Consider the following 14,987-nt stretch of genomic DNA (forward strand, 5'->3'; position numbering starts at 1 on the left):
TGGCGGGCACGGCGCGGCGCCACCTGGGAGCGGGGCGCGAGTCACGGCCCACAACGCGAAACGGCTCCAGAGCGTTTTATTTAAATAGCGAGGGCTTAAAAATCCCAAGGTTTCAAACAAGTTAAATAAAATACAGTGTAAATATCAGCTTTTATATTTTTTGCTTGTCTACATACAGCTTATTTAAAAATTTTATATACTTTACAGCATAATCAGGTGTCAAACAGCCTGACCTGTGCCTTCAAAAGCAACAGATTGTATAAAATACTGTGATATCCAAAAAACAAAAAAAGCAGGTATAATGTACAAAAAATATTTTTACAGTAATTCGATATCTAAAAATCCAGATTGGCTGCATCTGGAATTCACGGTGAATTGTCTTCTCTCTCGAGGAACTGGCGGATGAACTGCTGGGCTTTCCTCTTCTCGGCTATGTCAGGGGTGGGATGTCCGGGGGGAGGGCGCAGTAACAGGCCCCCAAACACACTGGCTGCAGGGCAAAGCCACACAGAGGCACAGTGAGAGCAGCAGGACATCAGTGGCCATCCCACCAACCTCAGGGTACAGCGCCTGGGCTGGGACAAAGCTCACGGCCCCCCACACCTCTGGGTCACTTCCCCGCTTTTCTAGGTTCCTGTTTTTTTCTATGGACTATTCGAAGCTTCAAAGCAGTGTAGACCACAACTGCACTCAGGTGGGAAATGTTCTATCACCTTTCTGAACAGAGAGGTTATTGTGATTGCCTTACCAAGAATATTTACATCCAGGTGGTTTTTCCCCGAATTTTTCAGTAGTTCTCGTAGAAATGCCATCAGATATTCAAATACATTTTTATGGCACACTGGCAGGCTAGAGATAATCTGAGGAGGGAAAAACCCAACATTTATATTGCAGACACAGCAATGGCTTCCAGTTTTACCTACTCCAAACACCCCCCTCTGCAAGTGCCAACAGCTCTTCATAACCCAGAAGCACCAGTTCCAGATCCTTTCTATGACCAGATGACTGAGTTACTGAGAGCAAAACCCTGTGAGTGGTGTGACAGAGGCCAGTTTGCCTCCCCTCCTTCCGGAATCTGAGCCAGTCCCACAGGGAAGCTGGCCATACCTGGCTGCTCAGCCAGTAGCTGCTGGCACTCTCCAGGCAGGTGCTGTAGAACCTGGAGCAGATGACTGGCTCAGGCAGGCTCTCCAGGAACAGCAGCAGGGCTTCTGCCACTGAGTGGTTGCTGCCCACTGATCCAAACATGGTTAAGGAAGAGGCAAGCACAGCAGGATCTAGGCTGGTCCTATTTCTGCTGAAACATGAACCTTTGCTTAGGTCTCCCCAAACTCCTCCTACTGCTCCCAGCTTTGGGTTAATGCCCTGGACTCCACATGGGGAGCTGCTGCTGTTGGACCCTTGTGAAATTCATCAGCATCACAAGGACCCAGAGGAGGCTTTTGGAGCCATAGGAACTGCAGAGCTCAGCTACCCCAGGGGAGAGGCAGCAATTTAAAAACCTCTCTCAGCTTTGACCACTGCAGCACAGTGAGCCTGCCTGGGCATCACCCAAAAGGATACAGAAGGTATCGTGCATTCCCTTGTCCAAACAGTCTCGGATCTGCTCAAACTCGGATCTGAGGCCTGGCTGCTGAAACAGGTCCTCCTGCAAAGACAACCCTTGGTCAGTCCAAGGAAAATAGAAGGGTTTTGGGTAAATAGAGCATCCTTATAATCTGCCTGAAAAACCTCTCCAAACTGGTGGTTATCACACAAGTCTCACCAAGAGCAGCTCTAGTAAGGCTGTGGCACTGCAGTGAGGGCAGTGCAGGAGGACTCTGCTGATGCCTGCACACATAGAGCACAGGCACCAGCACCAAAGAGTGCAACCCAGGGCACCAGGATCACTTATCTCCAAAGGCCTTTGGCCAAACACTCCCAACTCACAGTGATTGCTATTATCAATATCTTCTTCAAAACTCAAAAAACCCAAGCAGCTCATTTTGTGTTTCCAGTACAAACACTGCCAACCTGTTGGGAAGCATTGCGATACAAATGATCCACCATCATCCACAGCTCTTTTGGGATGTCCATAGGCTTTTCAGCTTGAGCGGGATCAGGATCATCACTCTTCTCTAGTGGCATCAGGGTCTGAGGGAAGGCATTGTGGGGAGGGGAGACAAACACACAGCTAGGCAAGTTCTTATTCAGCTCAGTAAAAAGACTTCACAAAGCTTATACCTGAGAATTGAAACTTGTTAATAACAACAAACAGGCCTCAGTTTTAATGGCTCTTGTGGGTTTGGAAAGGAATCTTGTCTTTAACTCACAAGTCTCCGAATGGATTCTGCTGACATGTCCTGGATCGGTTCCCTCATGTAACACAGAGTATGGATGGGAGACCCAAAGCAACTTGGCAAATAATTGCCTGTTACAGACAGAAAATAATCCTTCCCCCTGTTAAGATGTAAGACCAAGATATCTTCAAGTTTTTCCTCTCCAGAGTTTAAGCAAGTAGCCGTTGATTTATTAACAAACACTTCCAGCTCAACTGTGATCTCAGCATCTGATGATAAAAAGATGATAAAAAACCCAGACTCAGTTACAACCGGTATTAAACCAACAGCCTGTCAACAGGCACAGCACTCTCAGAAGAGCAGAGAGAACTAAGCCAGAAGTGGACAATATCAACTCATTAACATGAGGGGAACAAAGAGGAGCTCACCTGAAAGCAGGAAGCCCTTACTGGGATTAGCAATCAGCCACTCCTTGCAGTAGGTTTCCTCATCTGGTTTGCTGATGAATTCGAACTGGCAGGGCACTTGGCCATTGTGGATTGTAAACCTCTCTACCTGCAGCTGCATGTATTTCACATCCTCAAAATGGATCTAGAAACAAACGTCAGTCAACATCATCAGCCATTTCACCTTGCCAAGCCCCAGCAGCAATTCTTGTCCCATGGTTTAATCATTAAGCAGCAAGACACCCAGATTAACCCTTTGCTCCCACATCCCATCTCTTCCAGGACTCCAGAGGATCACCAAATGCTCCCCTCAAATATGAAATCGAGAGTGAGATAGCTGTAGCCTCAAATGTATCCTGGGCTCATCTTTATAGTCCCCAACACACAAAGCAAATGCTGGTCTTTGACCTTCTCCACATCCTTCAGATTCTACATTTTATGTTTCAAAGAACAAGTCAGAGCAAGGGTCACAAACTACCCTTTTACTTTTTCTCTCTCCACCTCAGGAGTAACACACCCTGCCTTTCAGCCTTGGGCTGTGATCAGAATTTACCAGCATCTAAACAGGAACAAAGATTCCTAGGGCTTGTAAACAGAGAGAAGCTGGAAGTCAAAATATTCTAGGTTTTGGAACCAGACCCCAGGCTCTAGAATCCATCTTCTGCTGCTGGGGTCTGGGGTTGCTCAGTTCCTTCAGGGAGTGCTGGCACGTGGCCATGCCCCACCTCTCTGCGGGACAGCGTCACCGAGGGAATGTTGGCGTTCTCCAGCTTATCCAGGGAGCGGACTATTTCCTCAAAGGCTTTTCGATAGAGCTCCTCATTCACAACCTTCACCTGAAAAGGACATACACCGCACCAGCTGGCATCTGCTGTGCCTCTGCAGGACAGCTGGGACACAGCTGGAAACATGGGAAGTGGTTTGATTCTAGCAGCACACTAGAGTATAAAACCCACGTAACCGGCAGAGCCACTTGGAGCAGTAATGCCCCAAGATCTTCTCAGGATCCAACAGTAAAGGACCTTGCCATAACTAACAAGAGCCACTCAGTATCAGATCAGCCTTTTTCTAAGTCTCAGAAAAGAAAAGGTTTGACAACACACTACTGTGTTCTCAAAGAACACTGACAGATATTCAGGCATTGTCCTGCTTAACTTGAGTATCAGTTACACAGCCCTTGCTCACTATGACCAACAATCCCACCTCTGTATCTGATCCAGCCCACCTTTCAAGCCATTGTTCTCTGGGAGTTCCATAAAAGCAGGAGAGGGAAATCAGCAGGAGAACCTCCCTCCCCACACAGAGGACAAGGTCAGCAGTTATTTCCTTACCCCAATATCGAACACGGAGCTGACTGGCTTGTGGTCACTGAGCTTCAGGGCCATGTGGCTGCGATAGCTCAGCTGGGCAACGTTCTGCCCTTTCCAGAGGATGCGATCACACCACGCTGGAACACGACACTTCTCACTGAAACAGAGGGGAAGATCACAGTTTCCAGGCACAGTTCAGGTGCAGTAACACTGCTCTCCTAGAGACTCAGGGTTTCCTGCCATGGCCTGGAGCTCATTCTCTATCAAAGTGGTATTTTTAACAGTTTCTTTGAGTAGATATAAAAACTGATTGTCTACTATGAGGTATCTCTAGCTCATGCTTTACTTCCTCCTTCTTCAAAAGTGCAAAATACAGTTAACATACAAAGCAATACTCAGATATTTTTGACCATAAGAGCCATGAAAAATAAGAATTCAGGCTCTATGTTTAAAGTTTGCATTTATTTTTTTCACTGACTGCTGCACAGATTTCATTTCTGCACTTGCAGCTGAAGTTCCTGGTTTGGTAGCAGCAGGTGAGCTGCTCTGTGAACTGTGGTTCACATTATGGGAACTGTGGTTCTCACATGCGTTTAGAGAACAGCACAAACACTCCAAGTCAACCCTGGCTGGTCTCACCTGAGCAGGTACAGCAGAGATAAGCAAATAAGAGATCCTGCAATTTTTTTTAGCCTTGTTTTTAATTCCTTCAGAGGTAACACCAGCCATTGGTGGCATCACATCTGAGGCGATCACTGTACCTTGTGTCCCAGTCATCACAGCCAGCATCATACTTGTATGTTGGCTGGAAAGAGATCTCTCCCTCTGTGAAGCCTTCAAAGGCTGCATTTGCCTTCATTTGCCTCTTCAGCTATGAAAGAAGAAAAGACAAAAAGTTTCATTTTAGGAAAGCTTAAGCACAATTCCCACATGTGCTAAAAGGGAGGCCAAGGAGTCGTGCAGTTTGTACTGAGCACCCTCAGCACCGTGTGCAGGCAGGTGAGACATCAGTACCTGGTCATACTGGCAAAGCTCTGGAAATGCTTTCTCCTCTATGAGCTGCTTCACTTGTGCCACATCCAGTTCCTCCAGCCGATAGTTGAGGTCCCCCAGCCACAGGATCACACTGAGAGAGAACATATCCCAGAATGTGCAGAGAGACCTGAGGCTCCCCTGGAGCCCGGCCATGGGTGGCAGCTCCATGGGCTCTCCCCACCACAACCCCCTGGGTGCTGCAGCTGCTCTCACCAGAGACAACAAGAGTGAGCAACAAGAGAAACTACAGCTGCTCTCACCAGAGACAACAAGAGTGAGCAACAAGAGAAACTACATTTTCTACCTTTGCCATTTTTAATTACTGTTCTGCGTGTTTGTCACTACCCCTTAATAACTGGTGCTGTTACCATTCCACAGTTGGGGAAATCAATGCTGATTACTGCCCCATTCCCACTCCATGCTTGAGAATAAAACAAGGCCTGGGAGAGCATAAGGCAACAAGCAGCCTGTCAGAACCATGAGGGTGAGCACTCTCCAAACCAGGTAAAGCATTTCTGGCCCTTCCAGCTGACATTCAGGTCACTGGGGACCCCTCCTCAACCCCAGCACGTTAACGTGCTCCCTTGCCACGTGCCACGATTCCCAAAGCCAGATGGGAAGCATACTCGTGTTTGCCAATAGTGAGAGGGGGCAGATTTGGGTCTGACTGGCAAAACTGCATTCGAGAGCAGATGTCTTTGAAGTCCTGGTTCCTCCGCTCATATTCCTCCGTGTGAGCTGCGAGGTGAGAATTCACAATGCACACGCTGGTGTTATGGAACTTAAACCTGATGGCAACACCACCTTTGTTACCCTGAAAGACAAAGACACTGGTCAGAAGCTTCTACACCGCAGATGAATCCACAAATGAGTTACGGGCAGTGCACAAGCCAGAAGACTTTGAGACAGGCTGTTTAATTCCAGAGGAAGGAAAAGGCTGAAAATGCCAATCAGTGATTACTGCTTTGAGCACTGGCAAGCACATGGCAATTCCCTCTCACAGTGCCCTGAGCTGGCACAGGGATAGGGTTATCTGCTTCTAAAGGCAGCCACAGCCTTTAGCTGGAGGTACAACCATGGCATCCAAGGAGAGGGGCTCTTCCAAATCTCACCCCCTCTTGTGCACAGTTGCCTTTCTTACCATCCTCCCCATGATTCCAGTTCCCACAGTCTCAATTTCCACCTCAGAGATGTTCAAAGCAAGGTCTGCCTTCACGTACAAGAGGAGCATAATTCCCACCAGCCGCACAAGCTTCACCTGAAAAACAGACCCTAGTCCATTAAATGCTGGAATGGAAGAGGTTTGCTGAGAGAAGGCACATTGCTCCCCATCCGTAACATGGGTCACCAAGAAGAGAGTTCCAGGTTCATTCAATGCACCAGCTGGGCTCACAGGACACAGCCCCCCAGCAGCACAGCCCAGGAAGGGGTCAGGGAGCAATATCCCAGTACAGGAAGTTAAAGCCCAAAGCAGGAGTCTCAGCACAAGGATAAGCACATGAAAGGAGCTTCCCTTCAACAACAGAGATAAGAGAGGAAGCAGATCTAAGGAGCAGGAGCCAAAACAAGCAGTATTCCTCCCAAAATACCTTCACAACTCATTCCACCATGCATTGTGGAGACAGACATGGAAGAAACTACGGAATTCCCTGTTCTCCTCCCCCAAGACAGCAGGAGCTGCCTTTCTGTGGGGAAGCCTGGCTCTGGTCTGTGTCCTGCCCCTGCCTCAGCACCTGCACAGCAACACTACCTATGGCACCTGCACAGCAACACTACCTATGGCACCTGCAGAGCCTGCAGACCATGAGCCCCTGGAAGACACAGCCATTGAGAATGAGAGAAAGCAAAGGGAAAAGAGGCCTAAGTGGAAAATGAGTCCACACTCAAACCTCCCCAAAAGCCACATTTACCTTTGCATATTTGGCATCTGGGTGAAGACTATCAGTTACAGCTTTAAACCATTCTTCTTCCTTCGGTGTGTCATTGAAAAAGAAGGCTTCTTTAGTCAGATCAAGCTCCTGGAAACTGTGTTAGAGGAAGGAACTCATGGATGCATGCACTTGTTTATAACTCTCCAGCTCTTTCCTCTGGGAAAGAACTAAATCAATTTACACTCAATTTATAACTGAAAACTCCAATTCAGTTATGCTGATTGTAGAGGTATGTTAAATGTAAAGCTTAATTACTGTCATATTACATCAAATAGCACTAAGGACTTTGTAACACTGAGAGGCCAAACCCTACCAGACCAACGGCCCTTTCTGGCTGTGCACACACCCGCCCTGGAGCTGTGCAATGCACCACAGCAGTGCCAACATCCCTGTGGTGTCCTGGCAGAACTCCTCTCTGTGACAGATCCACCAGCACAGCCCAGGTTTGGGACAATGGGCCAGGGAGAGACACTCACCCCACGCAGTAAATGTCTGGAGGCTCAGCATCACAGCTCAGCCAGGGCTGGAGGCTCTCCGTGGGCGACTGACCATTCACGTTGTATGTCCCGACAAAAACCCTGCAAAGACAGTGACTGAATCCCAGAGCCACAAACTGCAGAGCACAGGAAATACCACTGCTATCAGCCAAGTACTTATGGGTACCTAGAACTAACACATTTCCAGGGGAAATTAAGAAAATGTGACAAAGTTTAAATCCCTAAAATGATTTAACAACAGCAGCATCTTTACAGACATGTTTTATAGAAGGACACACATTGTATACACAGATACACAGTATTAAAGAAAAAAACAAAAATAAGACTGGAGCTGTGCAGTAGCAGTTTGAAATGATAAATTCACAGAATGAGATGCATAAAACAATTTCAAACACAGTAATGTTTTGGTCCTATTTATATATTTTATGCAAGATCTTTCTTATGAGCTTATTGGAACAATTACATGGATAAGTAGTGGACAGAAGTGGAGAGGGAGAAGGCTGAAGTGCACAGAGCTGATGCATTTCCAGACACTGTCTGAAATAAGCACAGAAAAAAGTGATTTCAAGAAGGCCATTTTCTCCACAAGAACCATGAGGCAAGCCTTGACAAAGACATGAATGAAATTCTGCTCTGCTAATGCATAAATGAGGAAAGAAAACTATTCTGGAAGGTATGGATCATACTTTTGTACAGTTTCCTGTTTGCGGGGACACAGGATGAAATAACGGACATGAGTTATTCTGACAGACTTACAACCCACAAAAATAAATTCTTCTCAGGAATGATCATCACCTGTAGTTCTGGATGTGCGTGTAGGAATCCTCCATTTGTGCAAGCTGAGATTTAACAATAGTATCTCTTAGTCCAAACTTTGGTTCTGATATGATCGAGGCCTTGTTCGAAGCCATGAGGTGGGAAGGCCGGACTTGTTCAGTTCTCACTTCAGGCTTGAGTTTATTTTGCCTGTAAATGAAAGCAAAACTGCAGATGAAGCCCAGGCTATCCACACACCTTAACTAACTTATTTCTGCCACCGAAACCTTGATTCACATTTTTCTGTCTGTTCACTAAAGACAGATAATATTTGAGATAAGCCGAGAAGACTGAAATGAGCATTTCTTAGCAAGGTTCAGATCTCGAGAGGAAACCAGTTAGTTTAACTAACTGAAATAACAAATGGTTTTCACTATTCTGGTTCAGCCTGTCAATGCAGAGCAGGCCTTACTCACACTTGGATATTGATACAAAAACTGTACACTTTCCCTGCTTATTGTAGCAGGGAGATGGAAATCTCATTTCCTGGTGCCTCTGCTCAGCCCTTCTGACCTCAGCTGGAGAATGAAGAACTGTGTTTGTTTAAAAAGCCTTCTGTGGAAAACTTCCAGCTCTGCCCAGAGTGGGTGGGGGTAGAGGTGGTTTGACTTTGTGTCTCCTGGCTCTGAAACTCCTTTTGCAACAATAATGCCACAGCTTGGGAGTTCCCACCAGCAAGTGGCCAGCATAAATTTAAGGTCAGAACCTGCACACCAGTGCCAAGGACAGCACACAGACAGACTCTGAAGGATATGCAGCAGGGTCCACAAAGTCCTGGGAACTGGAAAATGAAACTGTAACTAAGAGTGTATCTATGAGACACAGTGGCCCTAAGCCAAAGTTCTCTGAATTCAAAACAAGCAATGCTAGCAGGTCCTGTCCCACTCAACAGCCAAAGTATGCCCAAGTAGGGGACTAGCAGGGCTCTCTCTGGGGGACTGGGATGAAATTTCCACTAACGTTTTGACAGCATGCTTATGCTGAACTTTTTTCTCTCTTAAATCTGCAGATTCTCATCTCAAAAAGTTGCCAACTTCCACTCTAGACCCCCCTCTGTGCACTGACCCACCACAGCTGATGGAACTGGTAATGCAGCTACACAATTGCAATGTGGGGGTGCAGAGCTCACCCGCTGGCCCTACACAGAGACCCTCGGAGGAGGAAGGCACGGCTAAACTGGCACAGAAATGTGGCCTCCACCATCACTCCTCACTCGACCTTGCACAAAGAGCTGATGTGCACAGCTCCCTTCAGCTGCACACCACGCAAGACCTCCTACCTGGGAGAGCTTCTGTCAGTGGTGGTGTGGCTGCAGCTCTCACTGAATGCAGCCTTTTTTCCATTCTGTTTGATACCTTCAGAGCCAACCACTTCTGGAAAAAAAAACCCACAAAGTTTCACTTTAAACACAAAGTGTTCTTCAGTTTATCAACACGATTATACAAACACTGGCAAAAATCTGTGGGCAGAACATAATTTAGATTTGTGTGGAAAAACAAAGAACCCTGCAGTTTCTCCTTCAGTTATCTGAGAGTTTTAGCTTACTTTGACCCAACTGTTCTGTGATGATGCAGTTTCCCTTGCAGAGGAAGAACTCACAGAAGCCACAGAGAGCAGCAGAACTGCTGCCTGCTATGGGAGTGCTTGCTGCTGGCTCTCCCTTACACAGCTAAGCCAAAGCAGAACTTAGCAGCACAAAATCCAGGGCTTTACCCTGGGAATCTGAAAAATGTATGTTAATAACAGATTTTTCCTTTCTGAAGCAAGACAGAAAGTACAAAGCAAGGAATAAAAAGGGGAAACAAACAAACAAACAAACAAACATCACAGTACCCTTTAAAGGGTTTCTACCTGTCTGCAAATACCCAGCAAGGCACAGGCATCCCCCCCTTGAGGCTGGGCAGTACAGTCACCCCACGGACCCACTGAACCTCAGCAGAAACATCTGCCTTAATGCAAACTGCACTCTCCTAAAACAGTAACAGGGCTGCTACCACACAAATCTAACTCACCACAGGTGTGACATGAACCACATCACACTACCTTAGCAAAATCTGACCAGTCTTTCAGCTTTTTGTTTCAGTTACAACATTCTGCTCCTACAAGTGACAAAATAACAAAGATGATTCTAGGGGTGAGTCTCTGCATTTAAGATGCACAAACAGCAATCTTAAGATCATGCTCCTTAGCACACAAATCTAATGGTGATGTAGAAATCGTTAAGATTGTCAGATTCTAGGCATTCAGCTGAGCTTCTCCTTCAAAGCACAACCCAGAAAAATTTAAGATGTTATTGCTGTCATAGAACATTCTGCAGGACAAAAGCGCAAACCAGAAATAGAACTTGCAGTACTTCACCCAGGCTCTCAGGACATAAACCAGCTAGCAAGAGGTGGCCAAGTTCTCAGCCTGAAAAACCTCTCCTGCCCAAGAACCCTCTGAGAATAGACTGTGTAAGAGGATTTATCAGAGCTTGATGCAGAAGAGCACATGACTCAAGCCTCGCTGCAGATCACACAGCCCAAGTCACGCAGCATTGACCAGGAGCACACGGAGATGCCCTGGGGAGTGTGGGCCTGGGGAGCTGGGACACAGCGTTTTCTCCATGAGCCTTGAGCTCTCAGTCAGTGCTCCTTGAACCTCTGCAAGCTCTCCCCATAACGACCATGCAACATCCCTTGAGAGTGACAGGAACCAACCTGAACTTTCAACTCAGTGGACAATGGTTACTTTTGTGCCAGGAACAGAGCAGAATCCCAGGCCTTATTACCCACATGGGATGATGCCACAGCAGCATGCAGAAGGCATTAGTGCAGAATGGAAAGACGTGTGAGCCTGCTGCTGACACAGCTGCTACGTGATCCAAAGATCACAGTCACATATGACACCTTCCATTGTAACCTCATGGGTGGAAATCAGCTTTAGGTAGGATTCTCCTAAGAAAGAGATTAGCCTTGGAAAAGGGCTATTTCCTTTAAATAAATGTGTATCTAGCCACAGATCGCTGTAGCCAGAGGTATCTTCAGAGGGTAGCACTCTGAAGTGGAATAATGACCTTGTTCAATAACTGAACTGAGCACAGAAATGCAGAGCTATGTGCAGAGGTTACAGCAGGTCTCGGACAGGATTTGCAGTTAAATGAGATTTAAGCAGTAATAAAGGCGTTCCTGTTAAGAATGTGCAGTGACATTATAGTATACTGCTTTACAGCAAGAAAACGTATCATATCTCCTGGATAAGGCAGGATCCATGCTTAGTGTCCAAAGGGGAGAATTAAATTAGTCTTCATGCAGCGAGAGGTGCCCAGCCTAAACGAAGCAGCATGCAGCAGACACGGCAACACTCAGGTTTTGAATCCCACACTGACTTCCAGGAATTGCTTTAGCTCGGAATCTTCTCACACGTGCACTCTGCAAAGCGGGAAAGGGCCCCGGGCGCGGCGGGGCCGGCGCGGCCCGTCCCCACCGGCGGAGCCGAGCCGGGCACAGGGACCGGGTCGCGAATCCGCCGGAGCCTCGGCGGCGGCTCCGCGCCCGCGGCGGAACTGACCCGCCCCGGGGGCAGCGGGAGCCGAGCCTGGCGCTGCCCCTCCGCCTCCCGCCCCCGGCCCCGTCCCGCCGCCCCGGACAGACGCCGGCGGGGCAGCGCGGCCCCCCCGCCCGCCCCGGCGGGTCCCCGCGCTCACCTCGGCGGGGCCGCCCGCCCGCGGACATCGCCGCAGCTCGGCGCCACCGGCCCTTAGCTCGGCCCCGGCCCGGCCCCAGCGCCCGCCCCGGCCCGCCCCGGCCCGCCCCCGGGAGCCCGTTCGGCTCGGCACAGAGCACCCGCCTCTGCCCGCAAAAAAACACCGACCGTCGCTGCCGAGCCGTCCGACGGCGGGGAATCGTCACGGGGAAGGGGTGAGCGCTGAGCGAGGTTCAGCACAGAGAGGCCAACGCTGCTCTCGCACACGCAGAAGAGACGAGCAAACGCAACATTCCTGCCCCGCCGGACCCTCCCCCGTCCCAGCCGCACCCGCAGAGCTCGTACCTGGGCTGCACCTGCTGAGCTCCTGCAGGAACGTGCGCGTGTGGGAGCCGAAGGGCAGCCGCACGGTCAGCCGGTCCTCTGCTGAGCTCATCTGGACAGTCACGTCAGAGCCTGAGGACATCAGGAGAAAGAGCTCCTGTGGGTCGTGCTGCCAAGCCTTCAGAAACCGAGCGTTTCTCCACTCTACACTGGTGGATGCACACGTGCATGCAGCCTTCGGCAACATCTCCCCATGATGCCTTAACATGTTCCTTTCCAACATTTTACATGAGAATGCCATTTAAAAATATAAAGACGACCATTTATAATAATTTTTATTCTGCTCGTTCAGTGACAATAATTAATCTTCCAGCAGCAGTTTAAAAGCGTTTGGAAAAATCATTCCCTTGGTTGAATGGGGCTGACAATGCTTGTTAGCACTAAGTAACCGTGGCCAACAGCACGGCAAGTGCCCCAAGAGGAGCAGGACATGAATCCCCACCCTGGCAAGCCCCCCCAGGACAAGAGCCCCCAGTCCTGCCTCACTGTTTGCAGCTGGCACAGGGCCCAGAGTGCCTGTAACACAGGCACTAAAAACAAGCACAGAACTCACCAATGATGTGACGGTCACTGTCAAGTACAACTGCAAAAGTAAAACAAAGTTCAGTTGAAAGCTAAGTAACAGATTTGCAGATTGTGCTGATACTTTGAGGTCAGGGAGCTCAGCAAGTTCCTCCAGCCCCAAACACTCCTGGCAGGAACAGAGCCAGCAGAGCAAACCTGCCAGGCAGGGGCCGTGGCTGGGGCCCGGTGGGACACGGGTGCTCTGAACCTTGAACAGCCCTGCCAGCAATGCCACGTGACACAGGGCAAGTGTCACCAGGGATTACAAACTAAAGAAGAAATGTGAAGGCAGAATAGATTCCAAACTTAAGGAAGTAGAACAACAAAGTATGGACTCCAAACCCCTCCATCCTCTTCTTTGGAGGTGGCCACCACAGTGTGTCAGTACCTTCTTCCACTGCAAACCCATCTGTGATGGGGATTACTCTCTCCAGCCAGACATCCTCAGCTGTGATGGCCATCCGACGGTGAGTGTACACGTAGATCCTGCAAGCACGGAGCCAACATGGAGGCAAAGACTCCTCAGTTCTGGCGTGTCTGCAGGCACTCACAGACCCCATCCCACCAGCAGCACCTGCTAGCGTAGCCTCATGCAAACCCCAAAGTAACTTCTCAACCATGTACCACCCGCCTGCTCACCCCATCACTTAAATAACGTGTTCACATTACTGGCAGAGCAGAGCAGAGCAGCTCGTCGGCCTGGGGTTTCTTACTGACCACCCGTAACATCAAGGCCTCATGCCTTCAAACCGCTGCCCTACGGGACCGCCCCCGGGTGGAAAGCCCTTGGGATGGGAGGGGGTTCTCAGGCGGCTCCCGAGGCTCGTGAGGGACCGCAGAGCTCCCGCGTCTCTCGGATGTTCTCCCCGCCCGCCCCGCTCCGGTACCCACGCGTGCTGCCCGCGGTGCTCCACCAGGCCCAGCAGCCGGCTCTCCGCGCTCTCCCCCGCAGACAGGAGGCCCTGCACCGCCTGCGACCGCGGGTCAAGGAACGGCAGGACAGCGGCAGGGAGCGGGGACAGCGCCAGAGGGCGGCGGCGACAAACCGGAGGGAGCAGGGAGAGGGGCCCCCCCGCCCCGCACGGCTCCGCGCCACCGGGGCCCGTCAAAGGATACGATCCGGCATGTCTCGCCCCCCGCCAGGCTCTCCTGGATGGCGACCGACTGGTCCATCTCCGTCCCGGCAGCGGACGGCGCTCCCCGGGGCCGGGACTCGGCGGCTCCCGCGGCGGCGGCTGCGCGCTCAGTGCAGCTGTCGCGACACGGTGCGACACGACACGGTGCGACACGACGCGACACGGCGCCCCCGGACGCCCCCCCAGCCGAGCCGGGGCCGCTCCGTTATCGCTCCGCGCTGGGACCGGCCGCGGGCGGGGCTCGGAGCCGCCGGAAATAACGGGGCGGGGGGGTCGCGGCCGGGCCGGACGGCGGCCGAGCGGACGGGCGCGGGGGATGCGAACGGCGGGAGAGGCACGGCCTGCGGCTGCCCCTCCCGGCAGGACGGGGAGAGGGAGAGGAGGAAGCTCTGGGATTGGCAGACGTGGAAAAAGTTAATTTCCAAGGAAAATCCCGAGATGCCCTTTTTTAAGTAGCAGCTTGAATTATTTTTTGTTGAATTTCAAGACAACCCAGCACAGGAGCCAACTTCTAAGCTGCCGGGTTATTATGCAAATAAATTAGTACAGAGTGTGGGAGCAGATGCTGTAAAATGTCGCCAGTCTTTTGTACTGTAAAGACAGAGCTTGGCCGAAATCAGCCCCTTGCACAGATATAGGGGATGTAGGTCCAGAGACAGAAAATCCGAGTGGTCTTTATCAGTGACAGCTCTGCAGCTGTCCATAATGGACAAGAGAACAGTCTCACATAGCTGCTGTAAACACCAAACCTTCCAAGAAACAGGGTGCTGGGGGATGTTTTTGAGATAGAAGAACCCTAGTTTTCAGACTGTTTTCACTTGCCATGGGTACACTGACACTGTGGCCTGAAGCAAACTAAAACCACGCCCTGTGGTTTTGCCACACCAGAAGAGGAGCTGTAACGT

General features: G+C 50.0%; 1 protein-coding gene across 3 annotated transcripts; it reads right to left on the reverse strand.

Moving 5' to 3' along the window:
• Positions 1-59: 59 nt before the first annotated feature.
• On the reverse strand, positions 60-14,385 carry INPP5B (inositol polyphosphate-5-phosphatase B). Of its 3 annotated transcripts, XM_027746872.2 has the most exons (22): positions 14,063-14,385; positions 13,838-13,917; positions 13,335-13,432; positions 12,936-12,965; positions 12,344-12,454; positions 9,594-9,687; positions 8,294-8,464; positions 7,478-7,579; positions 6,981-7,095; positions 6,212-6,328; positions 5,697-5,884; positions 5,050-5,161; positions 4,797-4,906; positions 4,057-4,192; positions 3,451-3,561; positions 2,708-2,870; positions 2,313-2,548; positions 2,014-2,133; positions 1,564-1,648; positions 1,108-1,235; positions 749-860; positions 60-490 (listed from the first exon to the last, which is right to left on the reverse strand). In XM_027746872.2, exons 1-22 carry the CDS (start codon positions 14,117-14,119, stop codon positions 366-368), a joined length of 2,601 nt encoding a protein of 866 aa, XP_027602673.2. In that variant the 5' UTR covers positions 14,120-14,385; the 3' UTR covers positions 60-365. The 3 variants fall into 3 exon arrangements, with proteins under 3 accessions (XP_027602673.2, XP_039241305.1, XP_039241304.1); XM_039385371.1 differs by lacking the exons at positions 13,335-13,432; positions 13,838-13,917 and having other exon boundaries at positions 12,936-13,215; positions 14,063-14,383; XM_039385370.1 differs by lacking the exons at positions 13,335-13,432; positions 13,838-13,917 and having other exon boundaries at positions 12,344-13,215; positions 14,063-14,384.
• Between the last annotated feature and the right edge of the window lie 602 nt (positions 14,386-14,987).

Source organism: Pipra filicauda, unplaced genomic scaffold (genome assembly GCF_003945595.2).
Source record: "Pipra filicauda isolate LSUMZ 115617 unplaced genomic scaffold, ASM394559v2 scaffold407_size631318_pilon, whole genome shotgun sequence".
In the NCBI taxonomy this organism is placed as follows: domain Eukaryota; kingdom Metazoa; phylum Chordata; class Aves; order Passeriformes; family Pipridae; genus Pipra; species Pipra filicauda.

Bases quoted from the DNA above. Each gene is read 5' to 3' on its own strand.
- INPP5B (XM_027746872.2), bottom strand. From the start codon at position 14,119: ATGGACCAGTCGGTCGCCATCCAGGAGAGCCTGGCGGGGGGCGAGACA. The intron at 2,871-3,450 runs GTGGGGCATGGC...GTTTGTTTCTAG, and splicing joins TGACGCTGTCCCGCAGAGAG to ATCCATTTTGAGGATGTGAA. The intron at 491-748 runs GTAAGGCAATCA...TTTGCCCTGCAG, and splicing joins CCTGGATGTAAATATTCTTG to CCAGTGTGTTTGGGGGCCTG.